This window comes from Macrosteles quadrilineatus, unplaced genomic scaffold (genome assembly GCF_028750875.1).
Source record: "Macrosteles quadrilineatus isolate MER2022 unplaced genomic scaffold, UCM_ALF_1.0 Scaffold_4__1_contigs__length_99947679, whole genome shotgun sequence".
Classification (NCBI taxonomy): Eukaryota; Metazoa; Arthropoda; class Insecta; order Hemiptera; family Cicadellidae; genus Macrosteles; species Macrosteles quadrilineatus.
Window position 1 is genome coordinate 94,043,485 of NW_026542597.1, and position 22,834 is coordinate 94,066,318.

General features: G+C 36.4%; 1 protein-coding gene across 2 annotated transcripts in view; it reads left to right on the top strand.

The window, feature by feature from the left end:
* The window catches only part of LOC128991827 (mucin-2-like), a 102,777-nt gene that overhangs the window by 26,161 nt on the left and 53,782 nt on the right, over positions 1-22,834 (top strand). Inside the window, exons 4-12 of one of the 2 annotated variants that reach the window (XM_054415033.1) lie at positions 2,833-3,069; positions 3,692-3,952; positions 4,519-4,779; positions 5,346-5,606; positions 6,229-6,489; positions 7,056-7,316; positions 7,939-8,199; positions 15,784-15,929; positions 17,522-18,142. In XM_054415033.1, the coding sequence (XP_054271008.1) occupies positions 2,833-3,069; positions 3,692-3,952; positions 4,519-4,779; positions 5,346-5,606; positions 6,229-6,489; positions 7,056-7,316; positions 7,939-8,199; positions 15,784-15,929; positions 17,522-18,142 (2,570 nt within the window). Of the gene's footprint in view, positions 1-2,832; positions 3,070-3,691; positions 3,953-4,518; positions 4,780-5,345; positions 5,607-6,228; positions 6,490-7,055; positions 7,317-7,938; positions 8,200-15,783; positions 15,930-17,521; positions 18,550-22,834 lie in introns of those variants that run through there. The other variant, XM_054415032.1, reaches the window with a different exon arrangement.

Consider the following 22,834-nt stretch of genomic DNA (forward strand, 5'->3'; position numbering starts at 1 on the left):
AATTCCACATCTATGTATATATATATATACATATATATATATATATATATATATATATATATCTCCTTTATGGAGATACAATATATGAGTTATTTAGTCACATAAAATAATTAATTTTTCATCACCGGTAATTAAACTAAATGAATCAAGCTTAATGAAAAACGACTTATAGACTTTTGGCCCTTTGGTTGAATATAAACTAACCCTAAAATGAGACTGTTAGTTTTTCAAAAAAATTCGCCTTATAACATATGTTTTCACCCTCAGTTTCCAAATTGGAAAATACACTATCTACTGTTATAGCTTACAGCAAGCAACCCTTCCATTTACATCATAGCCTGTGTGAAAAAATAGAACTATTTAAAAGAGCTATTTAACCAATGAGCTATTTAACTTTTTCCCTATCTCAATGGTAGAGTTTTTTTCCCCGGAGACCCTTACGTTTTGGTAATACATATATACGTGTAGAGTATTAATCTCTATCTAAATAATATTGAAGAACAACAACAATGAAACCAACATATGTAAGTCAGGCATTATTTTATTTGAGCGAAATGAAAAAAAAAGTCGTCAACCAAACGTAATCATATAAAATAGTTGGGAGAGTTTATTTGAACCTGTTTTAATGAATACATCACTTAACCTAATGATATTTATAATCGTTTACGAAATGTTAATAATAAGGCATAATTACATTCAATAACAAATGTGTTTCTTAATTGAAAGCTCAAATCGAATTTAAAGTTCTGGAGTGAAAATTTAAAAACGTACGTTTTCAGGAAAAGCACTTTGCAATTTGTTTTTCCCTTTTTTCAAAACTTTTATTATTTTTTTTATTTCATTAACATTTGAAGTTTCATAAAATGTCCATGGTAACGCAATATCTTTGGTAGTTTTTTTTTTTAAAGAGGATCTTTAGTGGAAAAACACAAAATCCTGTCACGACCATAACGGACGTTCAAATGAATATTAAAAATAGTTAATATTATTTTTGTAACTATGTTTTGCTATAAATTAATTTACTTTTAGGACCATTATACAATAAACAGCTCACTAAGCTTTTGGTATATATGGTCTTTCTATAAAAAATTAAAAAAACTCAAAACATTGAAAAAAAGTCAATAAAATCTTTTTAAGTTTGTATAACTCCGAAAAAACTTACCTGAGACCCGAAAAATCTTCATGTTTTTATAGAGGTGTGCTTCTTTTGTGTATAAAACATTGAAATATGATGATATTTTAATTTTTGAAATTTATATGATAGAAATCATAAACGTGATGGTCAGGGACAAGCGGTACGGTCGTGAATTGTCTGGAATAATCTAAATCTTTCTAACCAATCCTTCAATTATGATGTTACCTCAAACAGAAAAATTCAAAATATGCATGTATATTCTACTATAAGTTAAGCAACAAAGCATTTTGATTTACAAGATATTCTGTTCACTTTGTTTCAATATGTTTTTGGATATACAACTTTTATAATTAATCTAAATTGAAAACAGTGCAATTGTTTTTAGTATTTCCATTGTAATGAATTAATGAACAAATTATGGTAAGCTTACTTGGTAACTTTGAGAACCTGTCATATCTCGATATGAAAACGGTACACCTTCGTAGTATATGGTATATTCGTAGTTGACATATTAAATGACCTGTACGCGACAGGCCTGTCTCTTGTTTTACGTGTTTTTATGTTTTTATCGTGTTCGTGTGTGTGTACAGTTTAACGACGCCAATTCAGGTGGATATATGTGTATCTGAGGATGGCATTTTGATGCCGAAACAGCTGTAATAATATACAGAAACTTCAGAGCTGTGACGAGGTATTTATATTATATTATAGTCATTAATTCAGCTCAGGGGCTAAACCATGTCTATTGAATAACAATAAAGTAATTTATATCACTTCTATTTGAAGATTTGAAGTTTTGAAGAATCAAACCAGGATCAGCAACTATTCACTATTTGTTAACAATTTATATTGTAAACATATCAGTGACAGTTTGCATAAAGAATTTTCCTTCTAACAACTGATCTTTATTTGATATATGACATATTCTCTGAACAGGAGTTATTATAGTAAACATCAGGGGAAATGTGCCAAATATCGCAAAAAACTGGGTTTATGTTCGAATGACCGTTATTCTATTTTGAAAATAGTTAGGGAAAGACATTCTCACCAATCTGGCAAATGCAGGAAAACTATTTTAACCTTGATAGGCTACTCTATACATTATCGGAGGTGGCCGCATAAATCGGTATTTTGGCGCCACAGTAACAATGTAAGACGGATAGACGGACAGATAGAGATAAATTGAAATTACTTGGGTTTTGATTATTACTTGAGTAATAGGTACACTACTGAATAAAAGATTATTGGATTAACTTTGTTATCAAATTAAAACATTACAGACGTCGAAAGATAGAATATAGTCTATGGTGGGAAATTTATAATTGTAAACCATAGACAGCTGAATGTAAATGCAACTGTTTGTATGTGATAAAAAAATAACAAAAATAGCTGAAATCACAGTATGTATTGAATAGTTGTATAAATTACAAATTCTAACAATAACTATATTTACTTTCCCACTTCTACAAACTAAATTATTCATGATGAATCGCGGACAATGTAAGCAAACGGGGAAATTCAGTTTTCAAACGTTGGTATCACTGCCTTCGAAACACGAGGCCTGTATATGTACTTCCGAGCAATACGCGTTCTTTCCCGACAAAGCCCACCCCCTTCTACCATTACTAAAGATAAGCACCACCCAGACTCGTCCAACTAACCAAGAGTCCAAAAGCCTTATCTGCCTGTTCGTATAGAACCTCCAGCAGTGATGATGGTTTACTCCACGGCTGGTCAAAGTTCTGTCACATTGGTTGCTGCCACTGAACGACCCAGTCACTTAGCCGTGACCCCGACTGCCATGCGAACACTTAGCACAGTACCTGAGTTGCGACCTGTCAGTCCACGCGGCGCCAGTCAGCCGCTAGTCTCATCAACGTTACTGCCATATCCATCGACGACGTTGGCTCGTCTTCAAGGACAATTGGAACCAGGTAAGCCTAGAGTTTCCTTGTGTGTAAAAAAAATTAGTGCTGTCCCATTTTGTATGGCTGTCCAGTAGGCTACTAAAGTGTAACCCGATGTTTTATTTATAATTCATCCTAGCCTTGTTAAGTAATCTTTGTAGAAGCAAAACTGAGTACTGTATTTTTCACAGTCAGTGTATAAGGTTATAAGATTATTAATTGTTAACTATATGCTGATCTTGATAATCCAACAGACATGGGACCTAGACAATAATAAGAATTCTGGATTACCTAGTGTATACTCCTCAATACCCATGATCAGAAGGAACATAAAGACAACAATATTTTATGGATATGCTACTGTATGACATAAATTCAAGACATTTTAAGTAGGTAGTGTTTACGTTAGTACAGTACAAAAACATAAACATAACTCACTAGATATGAAAAGCACTAGCCTACACTTTAAAAAGTCTTTTGCCACTGTACTGTACAGCAACATGTTAAATGCCTTTGATCCATCTAAATAAGACAGCCACATGCATGTTAGATCAACAAACATAGGATTGGTGAATGTATGCAATAATCCATTAAATAACATTATTGGACCTCCAATCATCTTTATCATCCTCTCTTCTCTATTGTAAAGATCTGTGGTACCTCGAAGTCGAACAGCCTCCAGCAGTGATGATGGTTTACTCCACGGCTGGTCAAAGTTCTGTCACATTGGTTGCTGCCACTGAACGACCCAGTCACTTAGCCGTGACCCCGACTGCCATGCGAACACTTAGCACAGTACCTGAGTTGCGACCTGTCAGTCCACGCGGCGCCAGTCAGCCGCTAGTCTCATCAACGTTACTGCCATATCCATCGACGACGTTGGCTCGTCTTCAAGGACAATTGGAACCAGGTAGGCCTAGAGTTTCCTTGTGTGTAACCCGATGTTTTATTTATAATTCATCATAGCCTTGTTAAGTAATTTTTGTAGAAGCAAAACTGAGTACTGTATTTTTCACAGTCAGTGTATAAGGTTATAAGATTATTAATTGTTAACTATATGCTGATCTTGATAATCCAACAGACATGGGACCTACACAATAACAAGAATTCTGGATTACCTAGTGTATACTCCTCAATACCCATGATCAGAAGGAACATAAAGACAACAATATTTTATGGATATGCTACTGTATGACATAAATTCAAGACATTTTAAGTAGGTAGTGTTTACGTTAGTACAGTACAAAAACATAAACATAACTCACTAGATATGAAAAGCACTAGCCTACACTTTAAAAAGTCTTTTGCCACTGTACTGTACAGCAACATGTTAAATGCCTTTGATCCATCTAAATAAGACAGCCACATGCATGTTAGATCAACAAACATAGGATTGGTGAATGTATGCAATAATCCATTAAATAACATTATTGGACCTCCAATCATCTTTATCATCCTCTCTTCTCTATTGTAAAGATCTGTGGTACCTCGAAGTCGAACAGCCTCCAGCAGTGATGATGGTTTACTCCACGGCTGGTCAAAGTTCTGTCACATTGGTTGCTGCCACTGAACGACCCAGTCACTTAGCCGTGACCCCGACTGCCATGCGAACACTTAGCACAGTACCTGAGTTGCGACCTGTCAGTCCACGCGGCGCCAGTCAGCCGCTAGTCTCATCAACGTTACTGCCATATCCATCGACGACGTTGGCTCGTCTTCAAGGACAATTGGAACCAGGTAGGCCTAGAGTTTCCTTGTGTGTAACCCGATGTTTTATTTATAATTCATCATAGCCTTGTTAAGTAATTTTTGTAGAAGCAAAACTGAGTACTGTATTTTTCACAGTCAGTGTATAAGGTTATAAGATTATTAATTGTTAACTATATGCTGATCTTGATAATCCAACAGACATGGGACCTACACAATAACAAGAATTCTGGATTACCTAGTGTATACTCCTCAATACCCATGATCAGAAGGAACATAAAGACAACAATATTTTATGGATATGCTACTGTATGACATAAATTCAAGACATTTTAAGTAGGTAGTGTTTACGTTAGTACAGTACAAAAACATAAACATAACTCACTAGATATGAAAAGCACTAGCCTACACTTTAAAAAGTCTTTTGCCACTGTACTGTACAGCAACATGTTAAATGCCTTTGATCTATCTAAATAAGACAGCCACATGCATGTTAGATCAACAAACATAGGATTGGTGAATGTATGCAATAATCCATTAAATAAACATATTGGACCTCCAATCATCTTTATCATCCTCTCTTCTCTATTGTAAAGATCTGTGGTACCTCGAAGTCGAAAAGCCTCCAGCAGTGATGATGGTTTACTCCACGGCTGGTCAAAGTTCTGTCACATTGGTTGCTGCCACTGAACGACCCAGTCACTTAGCCGTGACCCCGACTGCCATGCGAACACTTAGCACAGTACCTGAGTTGCGACCTGTCAGTCCACGCGGCGCCAGTCAGCCGCTAGTCTCATCAACGTTACTGCCATATCCATCGACGACGTTGGCTCGTCTTCAAGGACAATTGGAACCAGGTAAGCCTAGAGTTTCCTTGTGTGTAAAAAAAATTAGTGCTGTCCCATTTTGTATGGCTGTCCAGTAGGCTACTAAAGTGTAACCCGATGTTTTATTTATAATTCATCCTAGCCTTGTTACGTAATCTTTGTAGAAGCAAAACTGAGTACTGTATTTTTCACAGTCAGTGTATAAGGTACTAAGATTATTAATTGTTAACTATATGCTGATCTTGATAATCCAACAGACATGGGACCTACACAACAATAAGAATTCTGGATTACCTAGTGTATACTCCTCAATACCCATGATCAGAAGGAACATAAAGACAACAATATTTTATGGATATGCTACTGTATGACATAAATTCAAGACATTTTAAGTAGGTAGTGTTTACGTTAGTACAGTACAAAAACATAAACATAACTCACTAGATATGAAAAGCACTAGCCTACACTTTAAAAAGTCTTTTGCCACTGTACTGTACAGCAACATGTTAAATGCCTTTGATCTATCTAAATAAGACAGCCACATGCATGTTAGATCAACAAACATAGGATTGGTGAATGTATGCAATAATCCATTAAATAACAATATTGGACCTCCAATCATCTTTATCATCCTCTCTTCTCTATTGTAAAGATCTGTGGTACCTCGAAGTCGAAAAGCCTCCAGCAGTGATGATGGTTTACTCCACGGCTGGTCAAAGTTCTGTCACATTGGTTGCTGCCACTGAACGACCCAGTCACTTAGCCGTGACCCCGACTGCCATGCGAACACTTAGCACAGTACCTGAGTTGCGACCTGTCAGTCCACGCGGCGCCAGTCAGCCGCTAGTCTCATCAACGTTACTGCCATATCCATCGACGACGTTGGCTCGTCTTCAAGGACAATTGGAACCAGGTAGGCCTAGAGTTTCCTTGTGTGTAACCCGATGTTTTATTTATAATTCATCATAGCCTTGTTAAGTAATTTTTGTAGAAGCAAAACTGAGTACTGTATTTTTCACAGTCAGTGTATAAGGTTATAAGATTATTAATTGTTAACTATATGCTGATCTTGATAATCCAACAGACATGGGACCTACACAATAACAAGAATTCTGGATTACCTAGGGTATACTCCTCAATACCCATGATCAGAAGGAACATAAAGACAACAATATTTTATGGATATGCTACTGTATGACATAAATTCAAGACATTTTAAGTAGGTAGTGTTTACGTTAGTACAGTACAAAAACATAAACATAACTCACTAGATATGAAAAGCACTAGCCTACACTTTAAAAAGTCTTTTGCCACTGTACTGTACAGCAACATGTTAAATGCCTTTGATCTATCTAAATAAGACAGCCACATGCATGTTAGATCAACAAACATAGGATTGGTGAATGTATGCAATAATCCATTAAATAACAATATTGGACCTCCAATCATCTTTATCATCCTCTCTTCTCTATTGTAAAGATCTGTGGTACCTCGAAGTCGAAAAGCCTCCAGCAGTGATGATGGTTTACTCCACGGCTGGTCAAAGTTCTGTCACATTGGTTGCTGCCACTGAACGACCCAGTCACTTAGCCGTGACCCCGACTGCCATGCGAACACTTAGCACAGTACCTGAGTTGCGACCTGTCAGTCCACGCGGCGCCAGTCAGCCGCTAGTCTCATCAACGTTACTGCCATATCCATCGACGACGTTGGCTCGTCTTCAAGGACAATTGGAACCAGGTAAGCCTAGAGTTTCCTTGTGTGTAAAAAAAATTAGTGCTGTCCCATTTTGTATGGCTGTCCAGTAGGCTACTAAAGTGTAACCCGATGTTTTATTTATAATTCATCCTAGCCTTGTTAAGTAATCTTTGTAGAAGCAAAACTGAGTACTGTATTTTTCACAGTCAGTGTATAAGGTTATAAGATTATTAATTGTTAACTATATGCTGATCTTGATAATCCAACAGACATGGGACCTACACAATAATAAGAATTCTGGATTACCTAGTGTATACTCCTCAATACCCATGATCAGAAGGAACATAAAGACAACAATATTTTATGGATATGCTACTGTATGACATAAATTCAAGACATTTTAAGTAGGTAGTGTTTACGTTAGTACAGTACAAAAACATAAACATAACTCACTAGATATGAAAAGCACTAGCCTACACTTTAAAAAGTCTTTTGCCACTGTACTGTACAGCAACATGTTAAATGCCTTTGATCTATCTAAATAAGACAGCCACATGCATGTTAGATCAACAAACATAGGATTGGTGAATGTATGCAATAATCCATTAAATAACAATATTGGACCTCCAATCATCTTTATCATCCTCTCTTCTCTATTGTAAAGATCTGTGGTACCTCGAAGTCGAAAAGCCTCCAGCAGTGATGATGGTTTACTCCACGGCTGGTCAAAGTTCTGTCACATTGGTTGCTGCCACTGAACGACCCAGTCACTTAGCCGTGACCCCGACTGCCATGCGAACACTTAGCACAGTACCTGAGTTGCGACCTGTCAGTCCACGCGGCGCCAGTCAGCCGCTAGTCTCATCAACGTTACTGCCATATCCATCGACGACGTTGGCTCGTCTTCAAGGACAATTGGAACCAGGTAGGCCTAGAGTTTCCTTGTGTGTAACCCGATGTTTTATTTATAATTCATCATAGCCTTGTTAAGTAATTTTTGTAGAAGCAAAACTGAGTACTGTATTTTTCACAGTCAGTGTATAAGGTTATAAGATTATTAATTGTTAACTATATGCTGATCTTGATAATCCAACAGACATGGGACCTACACAATAACAAGAATTCTGGATTACCTAGTGTATACTCCTCAATACCCATGATCAGAAGGAACATAAAGACAACAATGACGTTAGAAGCATTGGCAGGAAAGGGGTTTCTCCCAGATTCTGTGAATCCGAGAAATTAATCGTTCGTGCTCTGCTAACCACTAAACCCTTCCAAGTTTGAAAAAGTCTTTGTAACAATAATAGTGGATATTCAATTTACTTGTACTGTATATAAGGAATAATTAAGAGAGTTATTGAAAAAAACAGCGCTAATTTCTCCTTCACTTTTCAGTGGCGAAACTAAAAAAAATACGTCCCATTACTCATTATATAAATTAACTTCAGTTAATTTTATTGGAGTGTATATGTAATACTATTGTCTTACTATTTGTTCAATACATTTGAAAGTAAAATAGTAAAGATCCAAATACAAAACATGATTCAGAATTTGTTTATTTTATTTTTTTTACAATGTTTTCACTTCTAAACTAAAACAATCATTTAACGATGAGTATATCCAAAGTTGTTCCTATCCTGCGCCTAATAAAGTCGAATGTCAGTAATGATGGTTAGTCTCTCCACAAAAGGCAGCCGTTAAATAAAAGAAAAATCCCCGTCGGCATCCATGCGTTTGGTGGGTTTTTCGATCGTTATTGAAAATATGCATTGGAAGTTTGGCGTAAAGACGTTTTTTTTTTCCCGTGAAAGTCTTCTGGAGTTTATTTGCCACAGGTTTGCGGAAACGATGCCTGTTGCCGCATAGCGCTACACGAACAGGTGCGGAGCCATCGTGAACTACTTGAAGCGTTTCACTTTTATCCCGCAACTGGTCGTAGCGCTAGGCGGCAACAGGCAACGTTACCGCAAACTTACAGCAAATAAGCTTCAGAAGACTTTCACGGGAAACAAAAACAAGTTTTTGCCAAACTTCCAATGCATACTTTCAATAACGAACGAAAAACACACCAAACGCATGTTTACAGAAAGCGTGCATGCTATCTGGGTCATCATAGCCTTGTTAAGTAATTTTTGTAGAAGCAAAACTGAGTACTGTATTTTTCACAGTCAGTGTATAAGGTTATAAGATTATTAATTGTTAACTATATGCTGATCTTGATAATATCCAACAGACATGGGACCTACACAATAACAAGAATTCTGGATTACCTAGTGTATAATCCTCAATACCCATGATCAGAAGGAACATAAAGACAACAATAGATATGAAAAGCACTAGCCTACTGAAACATTTGGGGTGTAATGATTAAAATAAAAAACAACATTTGGGAGTGATATAAAACCCGGCCGACTACATGGTTATGGTTTGCTGGAATCTTGAGGACTGGCGAGTAAGGAAACTTTTGGATCGGCGGTTAAACGTGGAGGGAAAAGTGGCGTGATGGGTTGTAGCCAATCCGGGAGCTTTATTGGAAACATACGATTTGACGTCACAGTCGCCTGATCGCAGTCAGGACACAAATGCAAAACATATTGCCAACTCTTTATAACTCAAATCTGAATATCGTAAAAATAGCAACATTATGGTACATTATTGTATACACTACAATCGATTATAACGGCATATATAACACCTCCCTTCTTAATATCTTGACTTATAATCATAATATGATCTTGAAATTAAAATTATTTGTTTTATGGGTATAATGTTCTATGAAATTAATTAAGTAAGTTAAAGAATATTTGATCGGAACAACAATAGTTTCATACAATAGAGTTACATAAACAATGACAACACAAACTACTAAATAAAAATGAAAGCATGAATAAAATATTTATTGTGAAAGAATCTATACAATATTTACAAATCCAACCGCGTAGTAATTTTTCTATCTCTTTGCGGATAACGCTTAACAATAGGCTCAGCTGCTCTGGTTCTGGTGGGAGAGGGAGAATGAACAGCTGGACTGGGCATCCTGGGTAAGGAGTGACGTGATGGAGGGGTATGACGTGTGAGGAGGGGGGACGTCCCGCCAGCGTCCTGCCTCATGACGTCGGCTTCCATCAGCTGTGGCTGCATCGGGCTCCTGGGGCTGGATACACCACGTGACTCACCCATTGGAGTTGCCACTGCTACGGCTTGGCTGTCTGCTACTGTTGGTATTGGAGTGGGAGGGGTATCAACAGGGATCAGCTGATCTATGTGGCGTTTCCAAACAATGCCTGAATTTAGACTAACAGTATACATTGTTGGACTTATCTGCTGCAATATGGTTCCCTCTATCCATTTGTCTCTAGCTCTATAGTCTCTTACTAGAACTAACTGATTGGTAAATAAACATTTAGTTTTACTACCTCGGGCATACATCTTTTGTTTGTTTTGCTGTTCCTCTACATGCCTACCTAGATCAGGTCGTAAAAGATCTAATCGTGTTCTCAAGTTGCGATTAAACATAAGCTTAGCTGGTGTCTCGTTAGTTGTTAAATGAACTGAGTTACGGTAATCAAACAGAATTCTGCTTAAAGCTAGGGATACATCAACATTTTCACGAAAAGCACACTTTAATTTATTCTTAGCGTACTTTACAGAGTTTTCAGCCTGTCCATTTGATTGGGGGTGATATGGGGCTGAAGTGGTGTGTTTGATACCATTACACTTAAGAAAGTTTCCAAATTCAACTGAAGTAAATGGAGGTCTATTATCACTGTGTACTGTAACGGGTAATCAAAATCTAGCAAACAGGCTTCTTAGGTTATCTATAGCTAATCCAGCCGAAGTTGAACTTGTTTCAAAAACTTCCAGCCACTTAGTGTACGCATCAACAACAACAAGGTACATTTTACCCTTGAAAGGTCCCAAATAATCTAAATGTAACTGCTCCCACGGTCTGCTGGGATAATGCCAGTTATGTAGTTCGACTTTGGATGGATTCGCTCTTTCCAAGAGACAGGGAGAGCAGCTATTAGCAAGTGCTTCTATGTCATGATCAATGTTAGGCCACCACATGTATGACCTGGCAACGCTTTTCATCTTTACCATCCCCATATGACTCGAATGCAATTCTTTCAAAACATAAGCACGTAACTTAGCAGGAATTACTACTTTATATCCCCACATTAACACTCCTTGCTCAACAGCTAGCTCTACCTTCCTCTGAAAATAAGGTAATAACGGTCTACTATCATCAGGAAGAATGTTAGGCCAACCGTACATCACATAGCCTAAAACTTTAGTCAAAATCGGGTCTTTTTGCGTTTCTAGCCTTACATCCTCCCACGTTACAGGGAAAGAACTTTCCTCAATGCACTGTAAATAGGTACCAACCCACAGTAATTGGTCTTCACTAGGGTGTTTAATATCTAACGGTAACCTAGATAATGCGTCTGCGCTATTTGCGTTAGATCTCACATACTTAATGTCATAACTGTATCCTGATAAAAACAACGCATACCTTTGAAGTCTGCTAGCAGCAAAAACAGGAAGTCCCTTTTTAGGACCAAATATACTAACTAACGGTTTGTGATCACATTTCAATGTAAAGTGTTTACCAAACAGATACTGGTGGTATTTACGTACACCGTAAACAACTGCTAGGGCTTCCTTATCAATCTGACTATAGTTTTTCTCAGCTGCGGACAGAGTCCGAGAACTAAACGATACTGGTTTCTCCACACCATCTTTATCAATTATGCTCAATACACAGCCTATACCAGTACTACTCGCATCGACTGTCAGCACAGTCGGCGCTTGGGTATCATAATGCGCTAACACAGGCGCTGAACTAAGCAATTGTTTTACCTCATTAAATGCTTGCATGCATTTATCATCAAATTTAAAAGCTACATCTTTTCTCAATAGATTGTACAAAAGGCTTAAAATACTTGACAAGTTGGACACAAATCTACCATAGTAGTTAATTAGGCCAATAAATGACTTGACTTCTGTGACATTTTGTGGTACTGGTGCATTCACAATAGCCCTAATCTTTGATGGTGCTGTGTGTAAACCGTTTCTGTCGATGATAAACCCCAAATACTCCAGACTTGATTGGACAAATTTACACTTATCGGACTTTACGGTTAACCCGACTTCCTTAAGTCGTTTCAAAACTTCTTTCAATGTATTCAAATGAGAAACGTTGTCACAATTAGAGACAAGGATATCATCGAGAAAAACGGCCACACTTGGTAGTCCCTGCAATACCTGTTCAATTTTTCTCTGAAAAATACCGGGTGCTGACGCAATACCATATGGCATACGCTTATATGAAAATAAACCCTTGTGCGTGCTAATTGTACAGAGCTTCTGCGCTTCCTCATCCAATCTTAATTGCATGTACGCCTGACTAAGATCTATCTTACTATAAAAATCACCCTTTTGGATTTCATTGAACAAATCTTCGATTCTAGGGAGGGGGTAGCGATCAATCTCTAAGTAGGGATTTAGTGTAACCTTAAAGTCACCGCAAATTCTTAAGCTACCATCTTTTTTTTAAATAGGTACAATAGGTGTAGCCCACTCTGAACTTTTAACTGCCCGGGTACAAAATATCTTCATCAATCAACCTAGAAAGCTCTTGTTCGACTTTTGACTTTAAAGTGAAAGGTAGAGGTCTAGGTTTACAATACTTAGGAACACAACGCTCTTTGACATGAATTTTAACAGGATCACTCTTATATTCACCCAATTTGTCTGTGAACACCTCTGGAAATTCCTTAACTAACTGGTTTACTTGTTTCTCAAAGTTTTGCTCCTGACCAGATTCATTTTCGCATTTAGTGACATACAAGTTGTTTGATTTAAAAGAGATTTCAGCGGATAACCAGTCTCGCCCCATCAATGGGTGTGAACCATTTTTAATTACATACAAATCAAGATCATTAACATTAATTCCCTGGTAAGATACATTTACCTTAATTTTACCTACAGGTTCAATAGGTGCATTAGTGTAAGATCGGAGTGATAAATCACTCAGTACAAGCTCTTGACCTTTGAAATACTCATCATAACAATTCTCACTAATAACACTAACTGAAGCGCCAGTGTCAACTTCGAAGTTAAGCATTTTGTTTTGAACGTTTACGTTAATTCTGACAGGTTCAATTTGTAATCTATTAATGTTATCTACTGGTTCAGGGCTAATTTTAAAAAGGTTAGAAACATCGTACACTTCATCCTGGGTTTGATCTGACTCATTAGTGCCTACAAAGTTATGTTTCCTAGCGTAATTCCTAGAGTTTTTAAAAGGTCTAGTGTTCTTAGGTTTATTATTTGACAAACGTGAGCGACATACCTTAGCCAGGTGGTTTCGCTTACCACAATGGTGACACACACATCCATGGAAACGACACGATCTACTCATGTGGCCTGTTTTGCCACAACAATAACACTGCACTTGGGAATGTCCACTGGTGTTGGGCTGATGTTGATGTTGGTGTTGGTTGCGTGTCACGTGACCTGGAGCACCTCGGGCTGTAGTAGTCGCGCCATCCTTGGATCCTTCCGGCTTGGTAGTGGACCCATGCCGATTCTGCGTCTGCACCCCGCCAACCGCTGCACTCTGCCGCTGTGTGGACCTGCTCCCATCAAACTTGCCGCGTTCCGCTCTGCCGCTTCCGTTGACGTGATGAGTGTAACTGCCTTCTCGAACGTTAGGTTTGACTCCGACAAAAGTTTCTGTTTCGTTGATTCATTGCGAATTCCACTCACGAGTCTGTCTCTTAAATAATCGTTTAGGTTTGTCCCGAACTCACAATGTGTCGACAGCTTTTTTAAATTAGCCACATAGTCCGCAACCGATTCGTGTTCCATTTGATTTCTTAGACTGAACTTATAACGTTCCGCAATAAGGTTGGGTTTAGGATACAAATGTTCTTTTATGAGTTTTACTAGCTCCGCATATGTTTTTGTGTTTGGTTTCGTGGGTACAAATCACGCAGTAACGAATACGTTTTCACCCCAACTACCGTTAGAAATGTGCTGACCTTTTTAGCCTCGTCAACGCCATTACACGATAAAAATAGTTCAAACCGCTCGATATACGAGTCCCATGATTCAATGTTCACATCGAACTCACCAATATTTCCAATGACCGACATCCTACTTTGTAGTACTACTTCCTCTTCGAATAATGAAGCTAAATTCAAAGGAAATTTACTGTCACTATCACTCTCCGACATAAATTCAGAAACTCACCCGACCACAGTCCTAGGCCTAGTCCTCAGTTACCATAACTTTAACACAAACTCCGCACTTTGAACTTTTAAAAATCGAAACACACGATGTAATGAGGCGCTTTACAAGCCTTAACAATTAATAGTCTATCACAATTACAATTACAATTAGGCGCTAATTTAACTTAACACGGCGCTATCCAGCCAAAGTTCCGAGTTCGAACGTCCACATTTACCTCGCACATTCACTAATTGTCTTCATTCACTAATTTTCCTCGTCGCCACTGAAACATTTGGGGTGTAATGATTAAAATAAAAAACAACATTTGGGAGTGATATAAAACCCGGCCGACTACATGGTTATGGTTTGCTGGAATCTTGAGGACTGGCGAGTAAGGAAACTTTTGGATCGGCGGTTAAACGTGGAGGGAAAAGTGGCGTGATGGGTTGTAGCCAATCCGGGAGCTTTATTGGAAACATACGATTTGACGTCACAGTCGCCTGATCGCAGTCAGGACACAAATGCAAAACATATTGCCAACTCTTTATAACTCAAATCTGAATATCGTAAAAATAGCAACATTATGGTACATTATTGTATACACTACAATCGATTATAACGGCATATATAACACCTACACTTAAAACGGTCAAGTTTTTGCCACTGTACTGTACGGTACAGCAACAGACTGTTTAACGTCAATAATTTATCTAAAATAAGACAGCCACAAGCTTGTTTGATCAACAAACATGTAGGACTGGTGAATGTTGAATAGTCAAGATCATACTGTGCTCTTCTTAAAATTTCCTATATACATGGGTTATACATTTTATATGTTTCTCTTGAAAATTTTTAAATTGGATTTTGTCCATTTTGGTTGCAGATAGTTTTCCTCATTATTAGTGCAAAACAAGGTTTCTAAATTTTTCATGGTTCGAATTCAAAATCTCAAAACATGAAAACATTTTTTAAATTTCTGATGGAAATATCTGTAATAATCCATTAAATGACATTATTGGACCTCCAATCATCTTTATCATCCTCTCTTCTCCATTGTCATTATAATTTCATTAACCGTCTTTTTCCGTACAGTACTTCACATGTTTGGATATTTCTGTGCATTACATAATGTTCTAAAATGTTAAACCACCTATGTTCAATATTGTCAAAACTTCATGACTGTTTTTGCATTTCTGTGCCATACATAGTTTTTTGCATGTGTTTTATTAGCACTTTACACAGTTGGTGATCCATTATTTTTCTTTGGCAGAAACCATGATGTGGGAGGAGTTGCAGATGGAGGCAAAGAGAGAAGATCTGCCCGGAGCGAGGGCCGGACACTCCGCAGTAGCGATTAACTCTCGCAACTACATCTGGTCTGGCCGAGATGGCTATAAGAAGGCCTGGAACAACCAGGTTTGTAACATTCATCAACATGTTCTTTAAAAATTCAATCAATCCAATGATTCAATCATCGTGTGAATCAACCGTCTCATCTCATCTACAGTATATCTGGTCCGGTCGAGACATCTATAGGAAATACAGGGATGAGGGCAGTAGGGGCCATGGCCTCTCTAAGAAAAACTAAATTCAATGCTTACTATGCTCTGAGAGATCAAACAGATTATTGCAACAAATAAGCGTTTAAAGGTTTTTTTCAAATAATACTGGCTTCTAGACAGCCAACAATCATGTTTTAAAGCTTTTCACATAAACTTGTTTATGATTGAGGGCTTTTCCTTCTGTAACAAGATACTACTTTCCCTCCTTGAAGAAAATTGCCGCAGGCACCCATGCCTACAACTACCAGGTTTGTTTTATTCTATATTCTTTATAATTTCAATCTGGGAAACTCAAACAGCAAGTAGTTGAGTGGTTATAATGCTCCCCTGAATATCAAAGTTTCAACGGTTTTATCTTGAGAAAAGTTTGTAGCTTTTGATGGTTTTAAACTGGTCCTTGCTGTCCTCGGTTGTTTTAAATAAATAATTATGGCTAAAGACTTACTCTATTCTACACTCATCTTTATTGCTAATAATAATTGTTAAATACGGAGGAAATAATTAACTTTAGTACCAAACACAATCATAGTTCCATTTTAATTCAAAACCAAAAACAAAACAATGCACTGTAAACAAAAGGATTTAAACATGTGATTTCATAGAGTAAACAATATATAATCAAATCATGATTTTTTTCAGTAAATATGAGTCAATAGCAATAATAAACCAGAGACAAAGTCGAGAACTTAAATCGATCGAGAGCTGCAAAACCATTTCGGTCCGTGGTACGAACGCTATTTTTCACCACACTTACACTATACCCTATTACCACTATTCACCACTATAATAATGCACACTGATAGTCAACACAACTACAACTTTAAGGTTATGTGAAGAATAATTTGAGGAATCAGCAAAAATAAAAATAAATAGTTGCTAGGCAACGGTGACAATAACACAATTCTATTGCAATGCTATGGATTTTGATTGTGTATTTAAAATGCATTCATGTTTTAAGTAAGTAAGCGGACAGCTGATTTTGCGGCCCCGGGATGTAAAAACCTGCTCGGTCCCCAAATTACGATGACAGCTGACATGTCCAGCAAAACGTAACTTTCAGCCACCAATTAACGTATGTAATACAGCCAAAAACATTATAGTGTGGTGAAAAGTCATTTAACAACCCTGATACTTGATCAAATTTAGATTATAGCCTAATAACCTAAAATATCGGCTGATTATTATATTTTTCCTACAGTCACCTAACAAAGTGGCCTTCCTTGATTATAGCACAGAAAGTAGCTAATTGCTGCATCTACTGACTTTTTCTGCACTTTTTTTACCTTTGCCGCTCAGTTATTTTATTTTATTTATTTTTTGTTGCAGCACACTCCATTCTACACTCATCCTGCACTCGTATTTGGATTGCAATACGCACTTAGGTCGAGTCCCTATCTCAATTAATAATCTTCTATAATTATTCTAATGTATCTTTGCTTTTCTCAGGTTTGCTGTAAAGATCTGTGGCACCTCGAATTTGAAAAGCCTCCAGCAGTGGGGGGAATCCAGTTGTTCGCATCTGAAATAAACTTTCTGGAGGTGAACTGGCCAGCTCTCCCACAAGTCGAGCACTACATTCTACAAGTGCAAAAGCAGAGCCATTATGACATGAACATCAAGATTCAAGACGCACCGTTGTTGCGACAGTCTTCCATGCCTGTTAGTGTTCCTGTGCAAGCCCCGCAAGCAAGAATAAACAAACGTTTGCCCAAACAGATTTCACGATCTCAATCTGGACCTGCAGCTTTGCCTCACGTTCCGATGTCGCTTTCCTCACGAACTCCACCTCAGAATTACAGTCCGCAAATTACATCACTTCATGATAAAAATTCAGTGGAGCCAAAACGTCGCTATAGGCAGTCAAATAAGCCCTCAACGCTGAAGCGTCTCCAAAAAGGGCGCAACATTGGATCTCCTACATATCGAGTACCTTCTTTGCCTAGCACTGTCAGCGGAATCGTACCATTTACACCCCATCCCGGTGGTGACTTGTTGAGGGAGACGCAACCAATGAGATTCTCCTCACCCCAGTCGCAACCTAGAGCTAAAAGACCTTCCAAATCTAAAGTTAGTGTTTGTAAACCCATCCTCATCACAATAGAGTATCAGTATCAGTATAGTATTAGTATCAGTATCAGTATCAGTATCACTATCAGAAAGAGTATCAGTATCATTATCAGTACCAGTATCAGTATCAGTATCAGTTCAGTTTTTCGAGAATAATCAAATTTGTCCACTTTAGCAAAGGCTGCCATCCTGGAAAATGGCCGAGAAACTATAAACACACTGCAAGGTTCCACTTAAAAACTTATTGTTCCCAAACCATTCCCTCTAGATAAGTCTAATTAGTCTTAGATTCATCGCTATAATACTATCTACAAGAAAATACCATATTAGTACAGGCGCTAGGTGCAGTTGAGTATGCATGAAAAGAGTCAGGGATTTTGACTTTTTATTTTGGTAATGGGGACCTAGATGAGTGTAGAAACCCATGTCGTCGCCTCCAGGGGTGGTCGACAACATAGGGGTGGGGGCGCAAAGTTGCGAAAAACTTTAATCAGAAAACCACTTTTAACTCCCTTGTTATTGAACGTAAGTAAAAGATTCATTTAAATTGACTTTTGGTTTTAGTAATGTAGTCCGGCAGAATTGACCCGAACCTGGTTTTGTCCTATTAAGTTTTTTTTATTGTTGATATGTGATATCTAGGGTAGGTAGACCCTAAAACCACCGGGTACTTTTTTGGTACCCTTGGGCAACAGCCGCCATCTTGGAAAATGGCGGGAAACGTAAATTACAGTGTAAGCTTTTACTTAAACCATTGTAATAAAAAAACTATTTAATATGGAACAATGCATGTTATTTTAAAATGTTTATGGTTAAATTCCCTACTCAGAAATACCATATATTAAATATATATAATTTGTTTTAAGGTCAGTATTACTTTTCAAAGTTTATAATTTATAAAAAAATAATGTCATATTTATTTTTATTTCAATTTTGCGCTTTAAATACTCAAAATATGACTATAATGTATATTAATAAGTTTGTAGAGCTTTAAATTTAGCATCGAATACATGAATGGGATGTTTTGTTGGATCAAGGGTAACGCCAGAACAAAGCGTTAGAAAATAATTTTTTTATTGATTTTCAATGAAAAATAAGGTTATTTTATATGTTCAATAAAATTGTAACATCTTTCCTGAGACCATCCGCCACTTCTCTCTGGCTGTTTTTGGTATTAAAACGTTTGTAAAATTACCAAATTTAATTTGAACTATTAACTGTTTATATTTAAGGACTTTAAGGCCGATCTTTTCATCTTCACTCCAAAGAAACAATATTTTTCAAGAAGAAAAGTTTAAATTTTGACCAACCCATTGAGTTATTATTATTAGATGTTGTATGTATTGCAATAAAAACACTCAGTAAACAATTGGCATCCATTTGACATGTAGATCACTGAAATCGAACGAGTCGGAGGTGAATTACGAGACTTCAACCAACAAAGATTTTAATAAATGTATAATTTTCTTTGAAAAAAAGATTGTTACATCGAGTACTGATTATGCGATGTTATGTTTTTTATAATAAAATACTCAGCAAAATACTGGCTTTCATTTGAGGCATTGGTCATTCAAATCTATCGTGTTTGAGGGGGTTTATAGAACTTTAACCAAATAACATTTTAGTTTTTCCAAGATTTGTCTTTAATTAAAGATATTATCTCAGGTTATAATTACGTTATATGAAATGTCATATACTATGAATACTCAGTGAGTTACTGGATTTAATCCAAGCCATTGAGTATTAAAATCGGCTGAGTTGAACATGAGTTGTGGACCCCAAACAATAAAAATTTGAATTTTTTTACAATTTATCTTTAGTTAATGATTGTGTCTCAAGTTATTTTTACTAGATATTGTATGTTGTGGTATGGGAATACTCAGTGATTTAATGCGGTTCTTTTCAGCTATTATTTATTGCAATCTGGCATGTTTGGGGCGAGTTATAAGCTTAAACGTTGAATAAAAGTAGTTTTTTCTTAACTTTCTTCTGTATTTAAAGACATATTTCTCAGCTGCTATGTGTACTATGTTATTCGTTCTGGTCTAAAAACACTAGGCCAACTTAGAACTTTCATTTGAGACAATTTTCATTTAAATATGTAGAGCTTAAGGTGAGTTGTAGACCTCTAACTAACATTAGGTTTTCAATTTTTAAGGACTGTCTTTTATTAAAGATCTATATCTTAAGATCTAAATGAGCTGTGTTATTCATTTTGGTGAAGAAAACCTCAATAAGCTATGTGTAAACTCAGATATGAACCTAACCTGGTTTATTCCTATCAAGTTTTTTTTGTTGCGTTTGATATACACCAGTGAACAGAATTGAAAAATATGTAGTTGTGTGAGCTCAGGCTTACCTTGCACAGTATTATGTCATTGTGGATATAATACCAGTTTAAATAGAAAAATACAAACTCAAGACGTCAGTGAAGACTACGACAATGTAGAATAATGAGTTAATACCCCCGCTGCAGCAAACCTGACGAATAAGCAAATTGCCATTTGCCTGGATTGATTTTCAATTAATCTATTAAATTCACATTTATGTTTAAAGAGTACCTAGGTTTGCTGCTAAAGGGAAACTAATAAAGTGTATTTTTTACTAAAATATTAATAGCTTAGTATAGAATACATAAATCCGCCAAGTTTGATAAAAATATATCAAAAAACAAAGCAACTAAAACGTTTTACAATATTCTCCATAAGAATAACATGGGATTTTAAATGAACTATTTTTTTAATTATATATATATAAATTTGAGCGAAAGAGTGTTTTTGGCCTCTGGGGACATCAAAATGATGTAGATGGGTCCTGGGCCTAGGTCTTACCATGAGACCTACAGTAATAGCTACCCTATAGAGAAATCGCTAATAGTCACTAAGGTTACTGAAACGCTATTTACAAGTTATTTCTACATGTAGGCCTATTATGTAAGTTAAAATTTTACATGAATAAAATATTTATGTTACAATACAAAATAATAAAACTCAACTATGTTGAAATCGCTTTTATTAATTTTGTTAACTTATTGTATTTTTTCAATGTAACGCAAATACTAACAAGCATAGCCACAAGTACTACGGAAATTCAGTTAACTTCAAAATCGAGTGTTATTATTACATGCCATAATAATGATGAAAACAATGTGTCTTGCTAGTAACTTATAGAAGCTCAGGTTTAAATTAGCAAAAAATACATTTTGTTCGCTTATTAACACTAAAACAAGGTTGTATAACAAGTTTTTTTTTAATTGGGCAAAAAAATTCAACTCTTAAGATAAAAACCACGTTTTCCACCGCCAGTTTGAAACAGCTTTGATATGGCTAATATCTGGTAAATTTATGAGTAACATTATAACGAGGTTTCATACTAAATTTCATGATATTCGAACTAAAAACGCATAGTTTATAGCTTAATTACCGTGTTTTAAATTAATCGATTTATTTATTAATGTTGACAATTATTATCTCAAATTCTAGAAGTTGCCCAAAGGTACTTTGTAAGTACCCGTTATTTTCTGCATCTATATACTAAAATAAAATATCATCAGTAAAAAAACGTAATAGAACAAAAGAGGGTTCAAGGAAAATTCCCTGTTTGGTTGCCGGACTATTCCCAATTTACAAATCAACAAAATACAAGAAATATTATTGATTTATTGATTGATGTGATTGATTGATCTATACCTAAAATGTTTTGAAACCCAATAATTAATATTTTCCATGAAAGCCAGTACTTTACCGACTGTTTTCTTATAAATACATAAAACATAACATAATCACTAAAGATATAGGTAGGGCTTTGATGAGAATTTTTGATAATTAAAATTACTCTTTTTTTGGGGGGGGGGGGGGTCCATAACTAGCTACATCCTATGATTTGAATTATAATTAGCGTAAATTAAAGCCATTGGTTTATTAAGCATTTTGATACCAAAAACAGTAGACAAGAACTACAGAATATTCTTAGGAAGAATTATTTAAATTATTTTCATTTATTAGATACTCCTCTTTGTCATAGAAAAAATAAATAAAACTTATTTTTCCTACAGTCACCCGACAAAGTTGGCTTCCTTGTACTGTTTATAGTACAGAAAGCTGCTAATTGCTGCATATTTATACTTTGCCGTACGGTTTATACTTTGCCGTACGGTTTATACTTTGCCGTACGGTTTATACTTTGCCGCACATCAGGATTCCAACGAAACAACACAAAACAGCGTGGTTCCATTATGCACGTAATCCGTGTACGCTTGGAAATAGGTTGGCAACACTTAAAGATAATTATACTATGAGCAGCTGATTGACTATTATAACTACGATTTAACCTGTCATTTCGTGTTTATAGTTTCGGTATTTCTGAACTTTCTGGACTTTTCTTTTAAACGTTTTTAAAACCTTCCTACGATCTTAATAAACAAGAAAATACCATTTAAGCATTTTTTTTTAGGCACAGAAACCACTTCAAATTACAAAAAAATACGGAACTATATTCTCAAAACACGGAGCACATTTCTTGCCGAGGAAAAATAGCGGAGTGATATGGACCGCGGGTACTACTTTCTCTATGGCACCATTTGTGTTGCCAGCTGAACCTAAAAACGTGTTTCATAGTGTTTGAAAGACTAATTATTTATATGCTTTATAGTGACTGTAGGAAAAATATAATGTGTAACACGAGTGAAAAAGG